The 25025-nt window shown below is 40.7% G+C and overlaps 1 protein-coding gene across 1 annotated transcript in view; it reads right to left on the bottom strand.

Annotated features, from left to right (window-relative positions):
* The window catches only part of srgap3 (SLIT-ROBO Rho GTPase activating protein 3), a 53233-nt gene extending 33989 nt beyond the window's left edge, over positions 1-19244 (bottom strand). Inside the window, exons 1-2 of the mRNA XM_079156624.1 lie at positions 18720-19244; positions 5124-5319 (exon numbers count right to left, since the gene is read on the bottom strand). Coding sequence (XP_079012750.1) covers positions 5124-5319; positions 18720-18783 — 260 coding nt within the window. The 5' untranslated portion in view covers positions 18784-19244. The remainder of the gene's footprint in view (positions 1-5123; positions 5320-18719) is intronic.
* Positions 19245-25025: the final 5781 nt, after the last annotated feature.

The raw sequence follows: 25025 nt of genomic DNA, 5'->3' as shown, positions 1-25025 counted from the left end.
GCAGTGTAATCTGTGAATGCACGGAGGAGTGTGAAGAAGATCAGACCCAGAGACAGTTGAAAATGTAGGAACAGAGAAAGAGTGTATGGTTGGAGAATATTGCAATAATCCTTTGATTTAAGGATAAACTGATGGCAAGCTGTCTCCATAATGTGCATACCCTAAACAAGTAAGCATTATATAGAACAGTGCACATGCTTTAGTCATGGCTGCACTGGATGCCACCATCACCCAGGGCCTATGATGTGTCTGAGCCAGGATTTCCAGAAGGAAGTGTGTGTTTATCAAACCAGGACTCGGCTCTGTGGAGGCCTTTAATCCCCTCCACCCTGCCTGCCTGCTGCTTATCAATGAAACAGCCAAAGAAAAGGAGAAGGAGCCAAACACAGTTTCAAAAGACAAGGGGAACGTGGGCACATGCAGCCAGCTTTGCCATTAAAATTCATTTTGCCCCCGTTTTCAAGCAGGGCTTCAATATGCTACAGTGCTGATCTGCACATCATTTAACATGTTTTTTCTATTTTTTCGTGAGCAGACACACTGCCAACATTTAATAATGCACAGCTGCACAGAAATAGTGGCCAGATCAGAGTGCAGCACAGTGAATAGCCAAGGAAGGGTTTGACAAGATCTGAAAAAAAAACTGCAAACCAGCTAATCGTTTGATGTTGCACATGCTGTCTTCCACCAGCTGGACTTGTCAACCTGACACAATCAGGGAATGGACCACTGTGTTCAAACAAACCCAGCCTAAAGAGAAATAGTTTAACCTTTTACCCTTTGCCCCTCGAAGCTCCTGAGAGCAGCCATGGTTATGGGACTAAATTTACAGTTGTAGTTTGCTGCCAGTGCACATAGCACCAAGCACCTGATACTATGTAGCAGACATCATTCGTCACATTAATATCATAAATAGAGCATTGCATCACACTTGTTTAATTTCTTTTGAAGACAAACGTATTGATGCTAAAGGCAGCCTCACACCGCTCTTAAAAGAAACACGCTGGAATATCCAATGATACATTTTCAAAGCTGTGCCATGCTGACCACGAAGTGAACAAAGTCATCACATGGAAATGAGCAAAAGCAGCTTCAAAACTGAAATAACTCTCATATACTGCACGAAGATCTGGTGCAGTAAAGATACCAAACAATTTTCTCCCCCAGTTCATGCCAAACCAATCGCTCGGATACACACACAAAGAGATGAACACACACACACACACACACACACACACACACACACACACACACACACACACACACGGACCAATTTGGACATCAGCACAAGCCCTGTCTTATCTCTCCCAAACAGGTTATTCTCCATATCAATATTGCACGAGTTGCCTTTTTAATTGTGCTATGTTACGTCTGAATATGTCTGTATGACAGACAGATGATACCAATCCACTCTAATTTGATGTGGTACATTATAAATCACATCCATGATATACCTTGAAATGTCTGCTCCATAATTATAATCAAGTTAGCTGTTGTCTCTCAGGAACTGTGGACCAGTAAGAGAAAGGAAGTGGTGCACTATCTCGCACAGCAACTGCAGCATGGAGCATCTCAGTAACCCTTCAGTGTGTCTTTTCACTGAGGCAAATGAGGTAAAGTGGAAAAGCAAAATGATCCTTGGTCGGGTTGCTGCGGTGCAGCTGTAGCTGCAGTAGCTGTAAATCACTGTGGCATTCAGCTTGCTAATGAATCTGCACTGGGAGGGTTCAGCCAGCAGACTGTAGGCTGTGATCCAGCACATATGGAAGTCTGTCCTGGTCAAGATCGTATTGCTCTGTTATGGATGTCCCTTAAAACGATAAAGGTATAAATCAGGCAGTGCAACACAGAGTTCACAGAGCATAACCATTACTGCAATGAATGACCGTCACAGGAAAATGATATAGTTCAGATTTGCTACATGGTATGAAATACAGAGTGAGAGATAACTCAGACAAAATCAAAAGCAACTATCTAAAATATAACTGCACTGAAGTGGGAGGCCAGGCACAGTACAGAGCATGTCACAGCTGATTACCAGGATGAGTGGTTGCCTGGAGTTATAGGCACATGGTGCAATCATGTCTGTGCTTAAAAAACTCATTTTGGACAAAATAGTCGCCAGTTTACATTTAATGTAGCCTGTATACGCTTTAAGCAGGAAAAAGTATAAAAGTTTTCATTCTGATACATAAGAGAGTGTGTGCGTGGTATTGATGGCATGTAACACAGACTTACAGTATGACATGTCAAGCAAGTGTAGTAGCCACCCACCCACACTTCCTCTGTGGTCTGTCACTGCTTCAGTTTGGCTCTTCAGCTCACATTGTTGAACTGTTTCCTATTTTTAAACATTATGTGATTTAATATATTTCAAATAATTTCTTTATGCTGAATTAAGTTCAATATACAGGGCGTCGCATAAAAAGACAATCATTAAAAGTGTGATACATTGTTGTCCATTTAGGTCACTGTACTGTGGATGTGTGTGTGTGTGTGTGTGTGTGTGTGTGTGTGTGTGTGTGGCCTTTGTCAAGTCACTGCACTGCTGTCTGCAGCCTGCTATGATCTCGGCAGTGTAAAGTGTAATATTATTAGAACACGCGTCGTGAGGATTAGCTGTTTTTTTCCTAACACCTGTTCCTCGCTGTGTGGATAAGATCAACTGTACAGTCCAAAGGTTAAGCCACTGTGTCGCAGCAGCAGCACAGTTTTTTCTACTATCATCCAAGTCTTAGACGCCACAGTGAAGCACACCTCCTCTAACACATCTGGACTCAATTATGCAGTCAAATCCTCATCACTTCACACACACACACACACACACACACATTGTTCTCCTACATACAGTTAGTGTACATCCTATCCACACACTTCTACATGATCTTATTCTATGTCTACGGTCAAGAAGTCCAAAACGTGTTACTCAAGTAAAAGTACTTTGATGAGCCGACAGTGACTTTTTATTTACAAATGAACAGTGAATTGGGAGGCACATGTCTCCAAACTTCAAACCAGGTTTGTAAAAATAACTGTAACCCACTTAAGATGGCATTTATAAATCACATTTAATAATCTGCATAGCTAAACTCACTTCTCTTCAATTTGAATCATCATTCAATACGGTGAATTGGCTTCTCGTGGATGATGCGTAAGTATATCTGTTTATGTGGATCACATGATCATTAACCAGGTCCTGCCAGTGGGCAAGTCAAAACATTGTCATGCAGCAGGCCAGTGAGCATTTAAGAGTCAGACAGGCCTCTTCATATTAGGCATTTCAAGATTCAAAATATGAAAATGTTAGAATTGCAATCCTGCAGTTTCCATTTGCAAGAATCAGAGCTGGAGTTAAGACTACATGTTGGTGTAGATTAATGTTGGAGATCTGCTGCCAGATCACAGCTCTGTTAGTTTCCAGACTGAATCAAACTCGCCTCTTCGCCCGAGGTGCTTGATTTTAGGAGTGGCAGAGCTTAATTTCATGCCTTGTGTGAGTCATGTACCAATGTGATCGTGGTGGTTTCTGTGCAGACAATCTCTCTTTTTCTTCAGTGTTTCCCGAGCTGCAAATCTAAATGGGTCAAGGCTACGAGTGAGCTGATTTTGAGCTGATGACATTTAATGGACTTAATTATTGTTACCTTCACTCCTGAGATCCATTTATGCTTTGGCCTTTGTACCATTGGCTTTACATTTCTCTCAACAGACTCAGAGTTTCTTTCATTAAAATAGTACAAGTTAAATAATCAAATCAAGTAAAAGTAATAGGAAATTATTTACTATATACTATAACTATACATAATTCTCCAAAATCATTTTACAAGATTTAGTACAATAAACTGTTGCTACATTGAGCACTCTTAAAAACATTGTAATCCATGACAACTAGTTCATCCTAGTTAGTCCTTAACATTACAGTAATACAGTGATACCTACAAATACAAAGATCCATCTCACCAACAGTCAAGCAAACACAATTAATATCCACCTCCACAGGTTTCTGTCTGATACAGACTATGCTATATTTGTACATAATGGATGCAATTCTAAAACATAACGAAGCACAAAGCTTCACTCAAAGCTTCCTTCTATAAAGTGAAGTGTGAGATTACATCACTGGGTGCATTTGATTTGTGATGTGCAGCCCTCAACAGTATTTAACTTCTTTAATGAACTGCATCCTTATCAGCGTGGCAGAACCAGTCGACCTTTGAAGATCTCATAGAGATCTTAATTGTAATAACATATATTTTCTTACAGTACATAATCATATTGGAGAGTTTTGTTGTGTAGTTCTGCACTGTAATCAAACAAGGCACTGTGATTAGCAGCAGGGCTGGGTCTTACAGTCAGGTTATAAATAGTGAGTGTTTAGAGGAGGATAAAGTCACTTGGCATACACATCCATGTGGTCTGGTACACCTTGAAAGGAAAAGGGGACAGTAGCTTTACAAAAATACATTTAAACCGAACAAAAAAACAGTTTAGTTAAAGTAAACAACACTTAGGAAAACTAATATGCTTTCAAGCTACAACACGCAAACGAGGGCCTAATTTCCACAGAGGATGAAGTACACATGTCCCCCTCATTTTCCCAAAATCTAATTCCCCATTACTTTTATTGCCTCAGTTAGATTTACTCACTTAAACTTAAACTAAACAATGCCTTCTTACTGTCCAGTCGTTGATATGCTGCCGAGTTGCCTTTAGTTATTAATGTGCCAATGGCAATAAGCTTATCGAGCAGTGGTGAGTCATTTGTGGGCTATATTTTGCCCTGGGTTCTGTGAGGAAGCCTGCAAGTCATTACTCAGGGCTGAGAAAATATTTTTACATTTTTAAAATATTTTTACACTCTGTTTTTTCAATAAAAATGTGCTATAGTTGAATATCGATCAAATAGCCAATATACAGCAGTAAAGAACAGCAGATTTTAGTGAAGGTGCAAATAGGAGGAGATGCAAATCAGGTCAGCATTCCAGATTTGTCACTAGACTAGCAATCATTTGGAAAGCATAAATAAAGATATGTAACCAAACCGATGGCTTTTCACACAACCTGTCTGATGCACAGACACCGTTTCATCAGCAAGTGGCTGAACGGCAGCGAGGGAAACTCACTTGAACTGTTGGTGTTCCCTGGAGCTGCGGATCTTAGAGGAGAACCTCTCGGCCAATTTCTCTAAGCTGCGTGAATATTCCAGTTCAATCTCTGCTTTGCGGCGGAAGAACTCCTGCAGGTCCTGCAGCAGCTGGATACGAGACTCAGACTGTTGCTCCAAGCATTTGAACTGCTCCACCAGCTGGTTACGGATCTCTGTCCATCAAAACAGAAAACAAACATGGTGTGAGTCATCTGTTTATGCTGGCTGTTACAGCATGCCTTGGTCATAAACAACCTGTCAAGCATATTATGAAGTGTATTATCATTATTTGCCCTTGAAGAACATTTTTCATTTCATGTTGAAGGATGGTTTTCTGCTTTGACACTTCATGAAAACGTGCAGGTTTGACACATAATAAGACAATTTAGATTGATCAATCAGCCACTAACAGAAAAATAAGAAAATACTCAAGAAACACTTGTGAACACTGTGAAGCATGTTTTCCTCAAAATCTGTCATGGTGACTCAGCATGCAACAAAATGCTGTGTAATGACTTCTGTAGCAAATGCCAATCTTGAGACAAATGCTGCCTAAATATTGACACAGTAATAATCAATTGAAATAACATATTATTTGTAGCACCTTTAAAATACTTTAGGAAAAAGTTTTGATCAACCCTCCAAGATGGGACTGATGCAGTGAGCACTATCCTATGGGAAATATGTGAAGAGCTTGAGCTGGTCTTACGTTACCTGAGATGCATCATAGCACAACATGCTACATGTCACAGTCACATAGAGAAAAACCAAGCAGGGCTGGTAAATCAATCATCAATAATCTTATGGTATATCACATTTTTTGGGAAGAACCAGTGAGGCTCCATGCCAAGCTGTAAGATGACCCATGTTGTATGATAGGCATCTACACTGTGGACCTACTGTGAGATAAAACTGCTTTAATGAGAAGCTAATGCACTCTCCCACTTGGAGCGAGTACAGGAGTAGCATTTCTCCTTGAGAGGAACCTGATGCTGCCAGGCAGACTACAGATCCTTCATGCCAGTGGGAACCCATGAGAGAAACCTGATTCCTCTTTGTAGTGCTGTCATCAGCAACAATAATGCCTCTGCTCAGGAACAGAGAAAGGCCTATTTAGCAGAACAGAAACACAACCTGATGGAAGAAGCTATTGCAAACAGGATGAGTGGTGTCACTTCTCAAGAGGAAAGAAAGCTCCTGAACTAATGAGCATCTTTTATTAGAAACCAAAATGTTGTTTGATCATCTCATATTAAAGACGCTTTATTGTCCCATACAAACACGATTTGCCTCAGTGTAGTTCCTGAGTCAAGTCTTGCAGCAGAATTAAATGACAAGAATTCAAGATTACAGCACATCCAAAGCTGGTTTCATCATGGGTCTTGCTTTCAGTGTTTTCTTTAGTGTTATCTTTAGCAATTCATCAAACTAACAGTGTGATGGAAAAATAAAAGCGTCCTTTGTCTTAGGTTTCTTTGGAAAATGTTGAATTACTTTATTTAAAGCGTTAAATAAAAACGAATACACAATCTATCACATGAAGCTTTGCACAGAATTTATGTACCAGCTTATCAAGCTTTTCTTCCACTCAAAAGGACTTTTTGTATTTATGTGTTTACTTCTGTCTTCAAAAGGTCTGCGTGTTAAAGCACTTGAACTCAGCGATGGAAAAAAGTAACTTCCTTAATGTAAGTCACTGCATGTTGTAACATCTTGAGTTACAACATCGTGAGTCATTGCGAGCTATAACCCTAAAAAAAATATGGGCTAAGGATGGATTTTATACATATCTGAGCCATGGCAGATGAACTGCTGACTGAATGGTGAAACCGCTGCAGTGACACAGACTGTGTTTCCATGCTGTTGAGGGTGTAATTTGGTCAGCCAAGCCCTCCTTGTGGATCTATGCAGGCTCTCACTGCATGGGGAAGCTTGCCATTTAGAACTGAAGCAGTGATGTCTTGGGGGCGAGCCTTCTCTCTCCCTGTGATGTCGTGCCGCCTGGCCTCAGCCTCGAGCGGCATGCTTCACTCTGTGGTTAACCATTGTCCCAGCCCTCCACTTCATCCAGGGGCCTCCCTCTCCCTTCCAGCGCTGACAGCTTAAAACTCCGTTTTTAGTGGGAGCCCGGAACCAGAGCTCAGGGAGGGATACCACTTAACTGCTTCAGTCCTGACAGGAATGACTGGCTGTCGCAGACATGCAGTTATGTTGCCTGCATGCAGTGTTTTTTTTTGTTTTTTTTTGTTCTATGTTGTTTTTCTTTAAAAGAGAAAAACATTGCCAAAGCAGGCGAGCCGAGAGAAGTGCCCCAGGAAAATGTGACACCGATGTGCATGAGCGACAGGGAGGACTTTTGAAAACAGTCTTTCACAAAAAGGGAACTCTGAACCAGCAGCTGCAGCGCTACATTTGTCAGATGGGTTTGGAAAAATAGGTCACGCACACCAGTAGTGTGCCCTTCCCTCTCAGAAACCATGAGCAATTGGAGAATTATTCCCTAAGTATTCCCAGCTCTTTGAGTTGCTTCACTGGCTGCGGTTTACACAAAGTGAGGGACCCCTCTGTGGTTCTTTTCAATCTGAGGAGAATGTAAATGTAGGCCTGACGCTAAAGTGAAAATGATTGTTTCTCTTTTTTAAATACCACCAACATAAGTCCTGTGCACTATTATTACACTCCTTGACTAAAGAAATCCTTCTGATGTCCGTATTTGATTCTGCTCTGATTTGCTACCATGAAGTGAAGAAGAAAAACAGACCAGCGTTCACAGCGTAGATAAAACACACAGCGAGTAGTTTGACACACAACATGCCTTAATTGCTTTCAAGAATGATAACTGGTTCAAATGCATCAAGTGCTTTTAAAAAGATGTATGTATGATATTAGAGAGCTCACATCTATGTAATACATAACCTCAGTATACAGCCACCACCTCATACCTCCATCCCTCTCTGACATGTACCAAGGCTTTAAACCCACACATTTCTGTGTAAAGATGCTAAACATGGATGCCCCACTTTCAGCTTGATTTATACTCCTGCGGCTGTGCGTCTATGTGTTATGTGCCGGCACCTCTCACACACGGCAGGCACACACAGTACCGCAGTGGAATGTGTTTAGCATGTTATTTCTTTTTGGTTTGGACTCGTGGTTTTCAAATCCTTTGTCAGGTGGTCATTGATTTATGTGATAAACGTAATTCCATTTAAGTTTGGCCCAACAAAACTCCACAGCTGGAAAGAAATATGGAAGAGTTGGATGATGAGGAGGAGCTCTTGCGCTTAGATTTAATGAAGGTGTTGTTGTTGTAACAGGATGTGACAGTACTTGTCCATAAAATTAATTTCCCAGCTCTGATGTCCAATCAAAACGTCTGCGGTGCAGGTGCGTAGTAACATTATTCAGGAGGTGCTCGGCATATATGCATCTCTCTACGCGCTTAGCAAACTATACTTAGTCAATGAATTTAAACATGGCCTGATTTGAAGTTGCTGACCATGTATTTCAACTGCACTGTTACTAGATTTAAGGATGGGCAAGCAGGTGGGCAGCCAACCAAAAACACATTTATTTTACATTTTAAAGTGAGCAAGTCAAACCTTGAATGTTGCTGCTTGATTTAGCATGCAGATGTAGTCTGTGCCAGATATGTGTTTTGCCTCTATGACTTTCTATTTAGAGATGAAGCCATCTGCTTATTTTCATTCTTTTTTTTGAAGAAGAAGAAGGGAGGTGGGGTTAACTTCAGACAAAAAGGCTGATAGAGAAAGGGGGGGCGGGGGAGGGGGCTGGAGCAGCTGGAATATGGTCAAACCCTTGATGGCTGATATTAAGGCCAAAACTATTTGTTTGAAGGATAATTTTATACAGCCTATATTGGAGGACCTTGTGACAGTACAATACAATTAGATTCCTGCTCTGCCATTTTTGCTACCAGTTCAGTTACATGCAATGAAACATTGCCTGCATTGCTGCCGCTCTTTAAATCACAATGTTCAGTATGACATATTCTGTATATGACATATTATGAGAGCAGACAGTATATGTCATCATGAAGAGCCCGTCCCCTTCCACTGGACACCTGCTCCACAACATAATCTCCCCTTCAGCGTTTAAAAAGGACAGGAATTGAAAGCACAGTGGACACACAGGAAGCCCTCTGAAAACAATAGTGGGATGTTGAAGACTCCTGACCTTTGACCCTCACAGACAAAACCCTGTGTTGGCAGCTGTGTTAAAGCACAGTATGGTGATGTTTCTAGCAAAGGTTGAATGAACTGAACTGTCTACTGGAGTTGCACTCCTCCCAAACTTGTTTGTGAACTGAACACACACCTCGTGCAAATTGTCAGTACAAAGTTTTGGAGACCAAATGCATCCAATGAGAGCCTCCATCTCAATTGCCATGCAAGGTGTTATATTTAGAGATCTGTGACATGTCAAAAATATGTTTGAGTGTTTGGAAAATACAGATGGACATCAGAGAGACTGATAATGCAGTAAGTGAGGTTTGAAAAGTTTCTACTGACTGTAAAAATCCATTGTTGCTCGAGCTGAATTCAGCCTCTGTTGGGGAGAGTTGCTCTGTTAAACAGAACTCGCAATATCTGTAAAGTTTGGTGTTTTTGTCTCCCTCAGTGCAAAATGCAGCTTCGTGCAAAAACTTGTCAACAACTTCCCCTACAGATGTAAAACTGATCCTCACTAAAAAAGGACTGTTCACCTTTCCTCAGCACTTGGTATCATTGACTCTGATGTATTATGGATACATTTATGGGCTTAGAAAAAGACATTTCTCGTAAAAATGAACCTGCAACCTGCACCCCCCCCCCCCCTCTGAACTTAATTCAGGACAACAGTGGCGATGCACTGGTGCAGCATTTTAATGCAAGTCTGGTGGTTAAGAAGGCCATGTGACATGTTGACGCAATGAAGTAGCGATACAATTTGAGTGAATGAGAGGGATTTTCTGCAAAGCATTATGAGGGCAGCAGGGGAAGTCGGGCTGTACAGGGCAGCAGGCTGCCAGAGAAGGAACAGGAGGGATGGATCACTTCACTGCGGGGCAATAAGGCTAACATTTGATCTTACATATTGATGGGTTTGACAGTATATGTGTCTGCTCTACAGATTTTGCAGGCACGTTTAGCATGCATGTCAGTGTTTCACTGAATCTATGAGAAGTACAGATTCCACTTCATGTTTTTGGATACTGGTGCAATGACTGTGGAGGAAAGAACTACATGTCTCTGTGTAATGGGGATAAATTATAAATCATAACCAGCCTCAGAAGGTATTAAACACTTTGAAAATGACATCTTTAGGCGTTCACATCACCATGCAGTAAGACACACATACTGTGTGTAGACACACACACACCAGACAAAAGCCACTCTGAGCCAAATTTCACGAACCTAATCCCCAAGTCAGCTCTGCAGTATCTGGGCTCTACACTGCAGAGCCAAATTCACAAGAAAAGCAGACACACAGACAAACGCAGCCCTTATCCAGACCTTAATTCTCTCTCTCTCTCTCTCTCTCTCTCTCTCTCTCTCTCTCTCTCTCTCTCTCTCTCTCTCTCTCTCTCTCTCTCTCTCTCTCTCTCTCTCTCTCTCTCTCTCTCTCTCTCTCTCTCTCTCTCTCTCTCTCTCTCTCTCTCTCTCTCTCTCTCTCTCTCTCTTGCACTGAGTCTTATAATACAAGTTCCAGTCGTTGAACTAATCCCCCTACTTCTCTGTTCTTTTTTTTAAATCCCTAATGATTAATGCAATTTTGGATTCATGAGGGCATACTTCTGATGTCAGTGCAGGTTCTTCTCTTTCTGTCTCTCTCCTGTTCCCTCATTAGGCCCGGCTGCTGCAGCACATGTACTCAAAGATAAGACAACAGGAGCTGAGATCAATCAATGGCAGAGCAGAGGTGAACCGACGGAGCGTCCTACAGCAAGATGTCAGCTGCCAGTCTCTGGGTCGTCCCTCACTCCTAATCCTCCTTCCTAATTATCTGCTGGTTTATCGGATTTTCCACTGGATGTTCTGTCAACCTAAGAATCAATCAAATGAGCTTGTCTCAAGCAATATTTCCAATAACTTCTAGTCTCTTATTGAAAATGAACGCCATGAGGCAACTGCTTCCTGTCAGTGATAATAAGCTAGATGATAAACAGCTGATTGAATCTCGTAAACTGTAATAAACCTTAAACCGCACTGCTTTGAAGGAAAAAAAAACACTCCTGATGACAATAAAATAAAAAATATTTTCTCTGCTTCACAATGCAAGTAGAGGAAATTCGTCCCAGACTTCCTCTGTATCGGCTGCATCGTCATCACGTTACATGAGTCTGCCGCTTCAGAGAAGCCCGAGCGTGTAAAACTCCAAGCGGAAACACGCCCTTTCAGAGTCTAGCTGCCCATCACTGCTGTATCCAGGATCCAGGACGGCAGGACCAGACTGAGAGGTGTCTCCATGGCAACACAGGCGTGCACCAGTCCCCGGGGAGCAGCTTATTGGAGGAGTGGTGGAGTCTGATGGATGTGGACGGGTGGCAGCGTAGAGTGAGGCTGCACGTAGGGATATATATGCACTGAGACGTGGTATACATTTGTAAAGCTGACAACAGTGTTCACTGATCAAAGCACTCAAACTAATTTCACTATTTCCTTCTGGTTGCCTCAAATTAAAATAAATACTCCCACAGCATATGGTATTTACAAATGCACTGGAAGTTTTAAATGCATTTATAAAAAGAAGAGCGGGTGGACCTCTGAACCAAGGACGTCTCTTCATCGGCTCAAGTAGGTGAAACAGAGAGCAAAGTTTAGTTTTAAAGACTCCAAAGGAGCTCCTCATATTCTGCACATTCTGACATCATACAATTACAGTAAACTGTAACAGCTACATAGCATATACGATTGGCAGCTTTATGTGACAATAAACTGAATATCTTTCAGGTTTTGGACTGATGGATAGACAAAACTAGCAATTTAAAGACACACCCTTGGGCTTTGAGGAAAATTGTGGTTTTAAATAAATAAACTTCAAATAATCATTAGCAGCCTTACAGTAAATGAATACTTAAAGCAGATAAAATAAAATGCCACAGTTGTGTGCTCCTACTAATACTGAGCCTGTGCCATTTCTGCTTCTATTTCTACCAACAGTGGGTGAGAGGGATTTGTGAGCTGCAAATAGGTAGACTCTTTAATTATCTAAAGTCTATAGTGGGAACTGCACTTCACCGGTGCCTAATAAAGTTAATTTAGCAGGTCCCAAGCCTGCACTAGAAGAACTTAACTAATTACTTCACCACATAGTCACTTTTTCAAACTCTCGTTGGGGAGTTATTTTTACACAACTGCCCTGTTTTCTCTGTTTCTAAGGTTACGGTCTCTCAGCAGGAAGTTTGTTGATGAATTCATTTTTTTTGTATCAACTATTGCTTCATCTCACCATGGATACTTGTTGGGTAATAAAGACAAATCATTTCATAATTTCCTGTAATTTTCCTGTAATTTGCCAGGCAATAAAGGGAGCAACTCAACTGCCGGTTAATCTGTCACACTGTGGGGCTTTTGAGACGATAAAAAAAAACGTTTTTGTTTATTGATAAAATAATAACAGTTTAAAATTGTGGCTTTTAGTAAGAAAACAACTTCAAACATAGTCAAAATCCATTAAAACGTTTTGAATGTACAGAGCGCACGCTGACACTATATACTATTTTACTACATAATGTCACATTATAAAGTTACTGAGGACTGAACCGAAACACTCTTATCACTTCGACCGGAGCTTGTAGAGTTTTAGTTTTAGTTTTAGTGCCTTTAGTGTCAAAGTCTGTGTATCTTCAAAGCTCAAGTGAAAATTCAACAGACCATTTCAATTCACATTTAAAGTTTTGCTATTTTGGTTCCGAAAATAAGGTTTGTATATCAAAAACATATCCATTCATTTAATAACTGTTCATTTTGAAAATTTACAAATTCAATGCATGCTTGTTATGTCAGTCGGATCACTCTTGATTTGAATTAAATGTAAGTGTAACAGCCCTGTAACTAGGTTTCAGTCCTCCAGCGAACAGCAGTGCATTACTGGACTTTTAATACAATCATGGTGTTGACAGCTACACTTCTCCAGACAGTCTCGATTAAGATTCATTCAGCATACACAACTGAATAAAAGGAGATGTGAATTCATGCACTGACTGGCACCAAATAGCCAAGAAAATGAATGTGTTTCTGTTTAAATGACCCTTTGTCTACTTTATCAAGGCCAGCATACAAACCAGAAAAAAAAAAAAATTCAGAGACTGTCTTAATGATAATCTACGCCTGGCAGATCACCAGTTTCATGAAAAGCTGATTATCTATCAAATCCTTGTGAAACAGACAGAACAAACTCTCAATTTATCAAGTAGCAGCTGCATTCGTGAGCTCATGAGTTTACAGAGACCAGAGCAGATCACCAGAGTTGAGAGAACTCTGACGGCAGATCTTTGTCACACTTAGTCTGAGACATGTTGCCTCTTTTACCGCCATAACAAAGACACATTTTGTCAAACTTCTGCTTTCCTCTGAAGTTTTGTTAATAAAATGCGATTAGAAAACTTTAAAAGAAAAGTACACGTGTGCAAACACAATTATTTACTTTCCTGCCTTAAATAGGAGGATAGATACCACTCTTATGTCTGTGCATTAAGTATGAAGCGATCTTCGGCTAACTTAGCTTAGCATAAAGACCGGAAGAGAGAAAAAAAAACTAGCAAGAACACACACAATAATTTACATTTTTGTGTGTGGATTAAATCAAGCAGCAACCTCCGTTGTTGACAAATGAAGCTAACATGGAAGTGTCAAAAACTGCTTTCCTCAAATGGCCACTTGAGGCTGACTCCAACAGCGAGTCAATCCCCATCGACCCTCATGCATTCATTCACAACTTTGCAGCTGGTACAAAAAACAGTTTAGGTCTCTATAGCTTATATTCCTATTCATGAAAAGGGGGGATTTTTATACAACTCATCTGTTTAAAGTACATTAAGGCTTAAATGTACGCACAATGAAGGGCGTGGCTGCTTTGAGTGACAGGTGGGTGCCGTCTCAAGTCGTTCGCCACTAGATGTTTCCTCTGCTGCGACACCCGCATAGACCCAGATAAACTGTAGCGATAGCCGGAGCCACGAGCTTCACAACGGCTCTTCAGAAAGCTTTCAGGCCAAGTCACGATGACTATGTCCATATTAAATACAGTCTATGGATTAAACGAGATGTGTGAATTAGTGACTTTTAGAGATGCTGGTAGGTCAGGAACAGGCTACCTGTTTCCTTCTGTATTCAGTCTTTATGCTAAGCTAACTGGCTGTTGGAGGTAGCTTCATACTTATCTTACACACACAAGAGCAGTATCAATCTTCTACTCTTAACTCTTGATAAGAAAGTGAATAGGCATATTTCCTGAAGTGTCAAACTTTTCTATTAACTTCACTTCAGTGTCTATTTATAGAATGAAATCACACCATCTTAACTCAGCAACAGAGCAATTTGAGCTGCCCGTTTGTTTGACTAGTCACTTCCACAGCACAAACAAACCAACCCTTAATGAAACCCAAAATCTATTGGACCAAAGAATACACAAGCTGCCCCACTAAAGATTATTATGTCTGAATAGCAAGTAGATGTTTTTTTCTTATTTGCAAATGTTCTCTCAGTCAGCAGCAGGTTTGCCAAACAAGCTGCCGGTGAGTCAATGCGACCATTTCTCTCCCAACTCCCAACATGTCAGTTCCTACACAGCCAGCTTCATGTTGCCCAGCAGAATGTCGATAGCTAACTGACCAAATCCCACCATGATGGTAACAAGCTCTGATCTTGACAAAATTACCAGCATCAATTGACGGACACGTTTCTACATTTTAACGTTTATCTCCCTCAGCAGAGCTGTCTGTAGCCTGGAGCAACAACAAACACGCAGACACACCTAGTGTCTCACACAATTATCATCAGCATTTCACTGAACTGACTCACCTTTTCAGGTCATTATTAGGATCATTCTATCAGACATACTGTAGTTTAATTTTCATATAAGGGGTGAGAAGTGTGGTTCCTGACACTAGGCATACTGCAAGCTAATGATTGACATGTACAGCTGCAAAGAACGTAACATGATGAAATCATTTAAAATATAAAAAGGTGTGCGTGATCACGTTCTATCTACTGTAACTGCACAAAAGACACTTTGGTTTGCATTGGGGAAAATACATGCAGAGCCTGTGACATACACTCCTGTTGGAAATGAATGTTGATCAAATTACTTTCAGGATTTTATTTGGTCTGCTTGAGAGGTTAAACTTGTTTGCATTTCGTCTGGCAGAAAGGAGCTCGCAACAAAAAGAAACCTGAACCCAGAGGTGAAAAACCCCGGCTTCCTTCTCAGTATCACCTCAAGTGTGTTTGTGTATGTGTGTGGCTGGCAGGGCTGGACCTTAATGAGTACATCTGGAGGACACTGAACAATTTCCAAGAGCAGATGCCTTCATTTCCTTCTGCCTACAGGAAAAATAAGTAAAAGCAAATGAAGCCTTGTGTGAATTCCATCACATTAAAACTGATCCTCCTCTCAAACACAATGTGCCTGTCTTTCTGTATGCTCGTCTTTGTGCGTGGGTGTATTGGTGTCAGTGCGGGTAATGATTGTCGCGGTCGTGTCTGAGTTAGACAATAGTTACATTTGGAAAAGACTAGTTGAAGCAATGATCACACTGACTTTTATTTCCTATACTGCAGGAAAAATACAAACACTAAGGTTCCAGTATGTAAGAAAATGAGAGTGGGGTAAAACTGTGCTGCACTTCAAGTACAATGAATCAGAAATGTGTTGCAAGGAACACAGCCAACTGAACAGGCCACCTGCTGTCTCTCGAGTCAAAGTACTGTATACGCAAATAGATGTAAACACAAAACCAGTTTAATAAAACAGAACTGTGAGGAAGACAATGGATGTCTTGACTTTTACTTGTGTCATTTAAGGGTTCAGGTTCTGGTTTCAAAGCTTCTTCTTATGTTCATATATAGTATAATTACTGCCTCTCTCATCCTATATCTGCTATCATCCTCCCTTTCTATGCTAAGCCAGCTAGTTAACCTATAATCACTGGACTTTTAAAGCATCCAGTTTTATATAATAAAGACTGATGGTTCAGTTCATCCTCGTCCTACGGATGTGGAAGTTTATACTGCAGCTATATTTCAGTCTCAAACCTGGAGCGTAAATGTCAAACAGCTGCTGATGGCTGAGCCCGGGGAAGAACACTTCACAAGCTGCCTCTTAAACTGGCAAACAGGAGGAGGGAGAGCTGCTGTCCAGCAAACACACGGTGGTAAGCTCCAAAACAGAGCTCGAGCTCCTCAGTCAGCCTCTCTCTGTTCAGCTTGTGAACCCTCTCCATTGACATGCTAATGCTGGATCTGCCGGCTGAACCGCTTGAATAAAGTGAACACCATCTCCGAAGGTTCTTCAGAGACCTCGGCTTTGGGAGCGAGCCTCAAGGGTTTTAATGACCGTGGGTTAAGATTTTAGCAGAGTGGTTTCTTACACTGCAATAGAGGAAGTAAATTCTATATTATAACACTTGCAGCCAGTATATTTAAGGAAACAATAATTCACCAACGCCAAAGTACTGGCAGCATTCTTCTTTGTTGTTGAACTACTGCTGAAACCAAGTGATTTTTGTTTTTTTATTAGACCTCATACATAATAAAGAAACCCTGCGATCTTGTTATGGACCAATCAATGACACACTGATGATTTGGCCCCTTCTGCCATGTACACATTAACCATAAAGCAATAACTCAGAGTAAGACAGGTGCAATTTCCAATTTGAATTTCATTACGCTTCGCTCACTGCCTGCTTCGATTCACAACATTGCCATTGATGCGAGGTTGTGGATGTCGGGAGCAGAGCCCTCCGTGTCTGTAGGCAATGCAACACACCAGCTGTGAATGAGAAACAAGGAGCATTCACCATAAATTAACATTTGCTTCGTACCCCCACAGTTCAAGGGCCCCGTCTAATGCAAAGAGGCAGCACACAGGGCCCGGCTCTATGAAACAAGAGTAATTCTCCCATGGCTCAGTGAGATCTAAGATGAATAATTGATGTCTGAATTACCAAAAAAAAATGGCCTGGAGTAAAGTCGAGAGCAGCAGAATAAGATATTGGCAGAAACAAGAAATGCAATTTTCTGAATGACCAGCACATGCCAAGAGACAACAGAGGCACAGAAAGTCTATTTGGTAGGACCATCAGCTGAATCACAACAATCAACACAAAGAAGAATGTGAATCCTGCAAATTCAACAGCTCACACAGCCAAAGGTCTGGACTTGTACAAGACTCGGGGGATGATCAGCTGAAGCCCCTGAGGCGTAACATTAGTAAAACCACTGAGAGTGAGAGTGCCAGTAATGGGTCCAGGGCCTTGAAACTGAACCCCAGCTCCACTTAGGGAACTGTCTGCCCATAACCAGTCTACTCTGCTTGTATGTACAGTATGCGTCCGTCATTTTTACACCACACAGCAGAATAAACTGTCACTTTATGTATTAAGTGGTTGTTTATTTGGGTGGCCTGTATTTAATAGGTTGCTGCCTACAAATACTTTGAATATATTATTTATCATCTTGTTTTTTCACAAAGCTTGAATATTTTTAAATAATCAACACAGTCATCATCATTGACTGACTCTGTAACCAATACAGTCAAGTTGGCCGCATGTCTAATGTTCTTACGGCAAACACTGTATCCACAGTTTCATCATTCACTAATGAAACTCTCCCATCAGTCTATAATCTACCCTCTGGTTTGAGATAATTAGGATTCTAAAATAGTAAGCAAAAATCATACCAAAGGTGAAGTTACGTTGGAGTATGGAAAAGGATTTTAAAAAAAGATGACATTAAGCCACAGAGTGTCAAACAGTCAAACTGACTATGAATCAAAGGCAGAAGGTGAGCATTGAGTGATCAGCTCTGTGGGTTGAAGCTGAAGCCACCTTGACATTATAAGACACTGAATATGTACAAAGAATATGTATTGAATGCATTGATCAACATATCTCACCACACCAGCCACAGTAAACCAAACACAGGCCCCAAAATGTGAAAGAATGAGGTGCAATAATACAGCCAGTCCTCCATCCTGCACTGATTTCCACACAGGGATCATTTTACCCATGAAGCTGCACAACCACGAGCCTAACCACATTATGACAAATCATAATTCAGCACACAGAAACCCCTCTAGTTGTTGATGAATTAATCTAAGAAACCTTTGCACACGAGAGAGAGGAAAATAAATGCTCTGATGCTCTGTCATTGGATTGACTGTCACGGTTTACCTGCCATGAAGGGGGGGGGGGGGGGGGGGGCTGTCAATGCTCTCTGTTTGAACACCATATACAGTCAAATCTAAAGAGGGACACTGCACTAACCTATGATACACGAATACAAAGAAAAGCACAGACAGGCTAAAAAAAAACGGACAATGCACACAGCTCATCACATTCACACCGCACCTTTCACTTGGGTCTCATAGTCCGCTATGATCTCCTTATCCTTCTTGACTTTCGTAGATGACATCGTCCCTCGGGCTTTTAGGGTGATATACCCTGCAGGTCGTGGACTGTCTTGGGTCTTTATAGGTGATGATCCCGGACTTGCAACGTAGCAGCGCCTTCCTCCTTTCCTTTCTAGTGGCCGTGCATTGAACAGAACAAAAGCTTAAAATGTGTTGTATTCCCGCAGTCCGCGCAGTTTGAATCACCCTATCGGTGCAGAAATAACGCACGAGCAGCAGTCAAACGTTGCATTCTTCTCTTTTTCGGCTCGGTTTTCCTCTCCTCCTTCTCCTCCTCCTCCTCCTCCTCCTGTCGCTGGTACCAGGCAACTCAGACGCTTCAGCAGGAAAACCAAAACACACAAGCGAGCTCAAAACTGTAATAACAACATGATGAAGAGAGCGGAGCGTCGCTTGAAGGTTTTCAAGCGGTCAAGTCCTTGTTGTGGCTTCTGTGCCCCAAAATGAACAGACGTGCGTAAGAGCAGCGAGCCAGGCACACGGCATTCGTACTCTGAGAAATTGCGTTGCAGGGGAACAGGAATTTAAAAGATCGTCACGTGAGCCTCCTCATATTGTCAGCCACACATCCTTCCCCCCACCCCCTCCCTCCCTCCCTCCCTCTCTCTCTCTCTCACTCTCTCTCACTCACTCTCTCACACACACACACACACACACACACACACACACACACACACACACACACACACACACACACACTGAGCAGAGACTCTGTGAAGTGAGAGGCCCGGTGGGGTGTAATCATGAAGGCACTGCTGCTGTGGTAACCGTAAATGCAGACAAACCATTATCCTTCAAAACGGGACACCACCCTCCATTGTTGCAAACAGGTGTATCGACATGCCCTCGTTGTACCCATTGATTACCCCACCTGTTCTTCTCTGTTGGCAGAGATGAGGCTGATAATTAAAAGATGAATGTGATTGCAAGAATGTCAGTGACAGAAATAGCTTTCAACTTACACGCGTGTAACAAGTCATCTTACAAACTGTTCCAAAAACTAAACATGAAATATGGCTGAGCAGAACCAAGAACACATTATAATACATCTTAATATTCTTAACATGTTGAAAGGAAAGGAACACAAAACTTCCCCGATTTGGTTCAAATATTTTTTTGTGTGTTCCAATGAATTCCTCATTCCTCTGTGCCTCTGTGATGGGAGTCATGTGTTTCTTGTATGGAGAAAAGAATATTTGAATTCACATCATGAAGAAAGATGTTTTTTTCAAAGCATTGTATAGTGACAGGGACTGAGTGTGTTTCCTGACAGATACTGTCATCTGAGTGCTTCACTGTGTTTTTAACAGTCCAAGGAACTCGCTTTGTTGTCTGTCACCTTCGCTTTTCTCAGTTCAGGAGGGAACAGGCTGTTGACTCACAATGAGCTGAAACCTGCAAACTGCCACACTGTAGAAGTCCTCTGAATTTCATTTCCATCTGCACCACACAGGCTTCAATGCATATTTTAAGCTGACAGGTGGGAGGACATTTTTTTTACAGATAGTAGTTTAATAACATTTTGCCCCATTTTGAAATGAAACAGATGGAAAGGATTTTGCAGTAAAAAATCCATCCCAAAAATCGTACCACTGACTCATAAATAAACACTACTTACTACCCACGTATAAAACTGAATCATTATCAAAAAGAGAGGGCGAAATCCTACATTATTATTATTATTATTATTAACTTTAACTTAATTCAATTTTATGTATATAGCACCTTTCAAAACAAAGTTACAAAGTGCTTTACAATAAAAACAATATTAAATCCATCCGTGGTTTTGGAGCCATTCTCAGGGCCCTGCTGGAGGATCTTAAGCAGCGATCAGGCACATAGCGGCTGTTTGCAGATCACAGATGTAGGCAGGAGCCTGACCATTCAAGGCTTTAAAAACAAGCAGTGAAATCTTTTAACAAAAATTATAAAACTCAGAAGTGATCAGTGAAGGGCAGCAAGGCCGATCGGTGTGATATGGTCCCTTATATTTGTACGAGGACGTAGCTGAAAAAACAAACGTCTGTGTTCCAAAAAGGGCATATCTGTGTAAAGCACATTACAGTAAGCTATAGCTCATGTTGGTAGCCAGTAACACCAACTTAAAAGACAATGTAATATGAAATATGAAGATATGTAATTGTGAAAATGAAGTGGAACAATTAGTCGCCTAGACTAGAGGGTGTTCCTCTCACCCAAAGAATATCCATTGACACAAATGTTGGCGTACTCCTGCTTTCCCACCAGTGACGACTTGAGAAATAATGTTTGGATTCCTTGCCGGCCTTGTGATGTGAAAAGATATTTTCTGGCCGTTGAACACGGCACGCACAACCCTCTTTGCCGGAGGAAAAGATCCTGAGGAATTGAAATGGCCTCTGGCAGTGTACGTGTGTGTATCTGTGCCTGTGTTCAGCAAGTCTAGATACGACAGAGAGACGGAGAAAGGGCGTCTTACTGTGTTATGTTTCTCACTGCATCACGCTGTGTTTTGTGTCTTTGCAGTTCCTGTGGTGAGTCTAATTTGTTAGTCAGGCCTTATGTATCACCCACACGTCTGAGGAGTGGAGCCCTGAGAGAGCAGACACATCAGCTGTGATGGAGAGGCCTGCTGGAGGGCCACAGTGACAGCAGGGTGGATTCTGCTTTTGTTTGTGTTTACCACAGAGAAGTCAGTGGAGGTAACCTTTCCGCAGCCCCTTCATCCCTCCCACCATCCCTCTGTTCCTCACCCCTACCTCTCTCATCAGGCATCTCAGGGGGGAAGCCTGGGAAACTGTGACTTCACTGTTTTTTTGGGCACAACGATCCATTGTGATATCCTTTTACTATTTCTTTCTATAGAACAAGAGTGGGAACTGCTCTGGGCTCTCTATCCAACATGTGAAAAAATGCCATTCTGAGATAGAGTCTGAATGCTGTGAAAGATAATCATTTCTATGTGTTAAGGCATACACATTCTTTTGGCTGCTAAAAAATATCTCAGTGAATTTGTAAACGCGTAGAGACAATTGTTTTTCTTTTTAACCCTAACCCAACGAATGGAACAAATCTAATGTTTCTAATAATGATGAACTTATCAGATTTGATTTGTCAGAAATGTTATTGCTTACTTGATTTTTAAAGATTATTGATTTTACATTAATTAAATCATTTGATTGTAGAAATCACGGTTCGGCCTCTTAAACCACTCTGTCAACCGGACATTGTATGACTCCTATACATCCGATCACTTGCAGGTACTGAACATCAAATAAAAGTGACAATGTGGGCCCAAAAAAAACTAGAGTACATGTTTTACTTTATAAATCCCCACTTGCATCTCAAAAATATCAAAAGAATAGTTCACATGCTGAGAAAAAAAACCCATTAATGAGACTTAATGTGAAGGTGCTCAACTAAAGTGTGGAGTGATCTTCACATTTTTGGAAAAGCAGACAGCAGATAAGCCTTTAGGGCTGCTTCTTCCTAATATGTTCCCTCTTCTTCATCCAGATGAATCTTTGTTCGGATTTGAGTTGGATCTCATATCACTCATAATTGAACCTCATTGAATTGAAAAGATCTTTGCACCGTGGGAATCTTGAAATAGGCAGCATGTGATGTAACAGGTTTCACTGTTATGAATCTACCGCACTGCCAGATATGCAGCACGGAGCCTGAAGTGAATAATCTGCAGTAAATGTTTCAATGTAATGTGAGTGCAGGTTTTGTGCGCTGCTCTTTGCTTGTGTTTTGTTGAGTCGGGGTCAACAGCATCTACATCCATCCGTTTTTTTGTATTTTGGATTCACTATATATTTGTATATTTTAGCTCCTTCTTACTTTTGACAAACTGTATGATGATTTTGTTACACTAATAATAATACAAATCTGTATGGATTTATTAAGCACGAGGTATAGTCACCTCTGATTAAATAACTTTGCTTACTAGCTTCAGTTATGTTCAGATGCACTTTATGTGCCATTAACTTTTGTTTAATCTATAAATAAAGAAGCCAGGAAACTTCGAGAATTTAGAATATACACTTCTGCCAAATACATTTCATAAATATTTTAGTGAAAGCAGTAGATTATTATCAGCAAATACATTTTCACATGAATCCTAAAGAACAACCTGTTGTTGTCAGGCTGCTCGATCAAAACAATAACCTGTAAAATATGAAATCTGTCTGAATTTGGAAGTATAATTTCTTACACATATAATTTAGAAATGATGAGGTTGATTAAAAATACAACAAATATAAAGGTGTATAGTGTTTTTAAGAAATAATCTGCCCTGCTGCTGCCTACTGTCTCTCAGCTGTTCTGATAAATGTATTGACAGCATCAGAAAATCTTTAAATGTTTTAATGGTTTCCATCCGGCACATATCTCTAAGCAAATATGAAGTTGATTGTTGATGTTGTGTTGACTATTATATTTTCTTTCCAGTCAGTTAAAGGATAGAGAGGCTCTGACTTCTGTCTTTTGTTAGAACTGATTGTAATGGAAGCCACTGACAACCTCCATCGTTTTACACTGTCATCAATCAATCATTAAGCACTTATGCTGAGGGATGTCTACTTGATATGCCATATTCTTCCCTGAGAAGCAGGCTTATATCTCTGCTAATCTTACTTTGTCATGTAATACCACACTGAGAGAAGGAGCTGAAGATTAATCTCACCGAGTGTCCTCCTCAATTGGGAGACAATGCCAGTGTAAAATTCCACAGGATATATCATACCTGACTGCTTTGAGGATATTCCCTCGTTCTTGCACGTTTTTTTCTTCACATTGCATGTTATTGCAGCTGAGTTATAGGTGAGGAGCATCTCACCTGAATAAACCTGAATTACACACAACGTCAAACAGGGCTGTATCTGTCTGATCTTCTGTCCAAGCTTCAAACCCTGGAGCTGCACTACTTTTTTACTCAGTTTCTTTTCACTGTGAGACACTTTTTGATAATTCTCTTAGCAGAGAATAAGGAAAATGTGTGTTGCTAATGTGTTTCTAAGATAATTTAGTTAGCAAATGTTGTCTTATTGTACTCTGTGCAACACTGGCCATCTGTTGTGCAGGACTTTTCGTTCCCTGGCATGAACACTCGTCTCTCAGACTTCACACTTACTAATCAGTTGGAAAGAATAAGCTTGACCTTAAATAATCAGTTAGAAAAACAAAAAAACATGTTGTTCAATAAACAAGCTGTATGTAGAGAGACATGGAACAAGCTATGATATGTCCTGCAGACAAGACATTTAGGAATGATACTTTATTCCTAATTAAATGTTTTAAACCTAACTTCAATTATAAAACAGGTACAGCAAATATAAAAAGAGCTGCACTTTATTTTCTCCCAAAGGTGTTTGTTAATAAACAGAGAATTATCTCACTAAATTAAAGCTTGTACTTCCACTGCCCAGAGGTTCAATTAATCACACAAGGAAGTGTGACACAGAAGAGAAGACAGTTATTCGTATCACGTCTACATGCAGATTATGGGAGACCTTCAAACGACTACGGTGCCTGGCTTGGCCATGGGAGACATTTATATTTTTAAATCAATGGTAGTGTTTTTGGCTATGCTATCGTAAACCACTAAAAAGCCCCAGATCTAGCAGGCATATTGTTACTATGAGTAACTAGTGTGATATGCCTTTGATTCAACTGAATACTCATTGTTGATAATATTATGTATGTTACATTTCTTAGTGACTAGGTTATTTTGAACACATGTCTAGAAAACTGTTGTATCTGTCAACCTAATGTCTATACAATGGATTACAATCACTGGTGAACAACAACCCATACGTACTGACAGAATTGTAAGGAAAAATATTTGTATTTCTCTATTCTCTCCCTCTAAACTCCTAAAGTTGTTTAGTTGTCTTTTGTATTTCTATTATCCTGTTTACTTCACTTCGTGGTCTCTCTCTTCATGTACTATCTCTCTTATTCTGCTTCTTTATTGTTTGTTGTTTGAATGGTTTTGGTTCTCAAACTATGCTCAAAAGATTATATCATGGCGCCCTCTGTCGACTACATATTGGAAAGCTGTACCCGGAAGTAGTAGCCAGTGAATGGAAACACACGATGAAGATCAAACAAGCTAACGCAAACTACATTTCCTGTTTAGGCCTCTGGCTTTCAAAACAAACCAACGTTTTTAAGATGTAGAGCTATGATAGTTTTAATAATTTGGATTATAATGTAAGCACCATAACCACTTAATGAAGGCCATATCAACAATGGTGAC

The sequence above is a fragment of the Pholis gunnellus genome (genome assembly GCF_910591455.1).
Source record: "Pholis gunnellus genome assembly, chromosome: 3".
Taxonomy (NCBI): domain Eukaryota; kingdom Metazoa; phylum Chordata; class Actinopteri; order Perciformes; family Pholidae; genus Pholis; species Pholis gunnellus.
The sequence above is the reverse complement of the archived record's forward strand: the minus strand, read 5'-3'. Positions and strand labels throughout refer to the sequence as shown.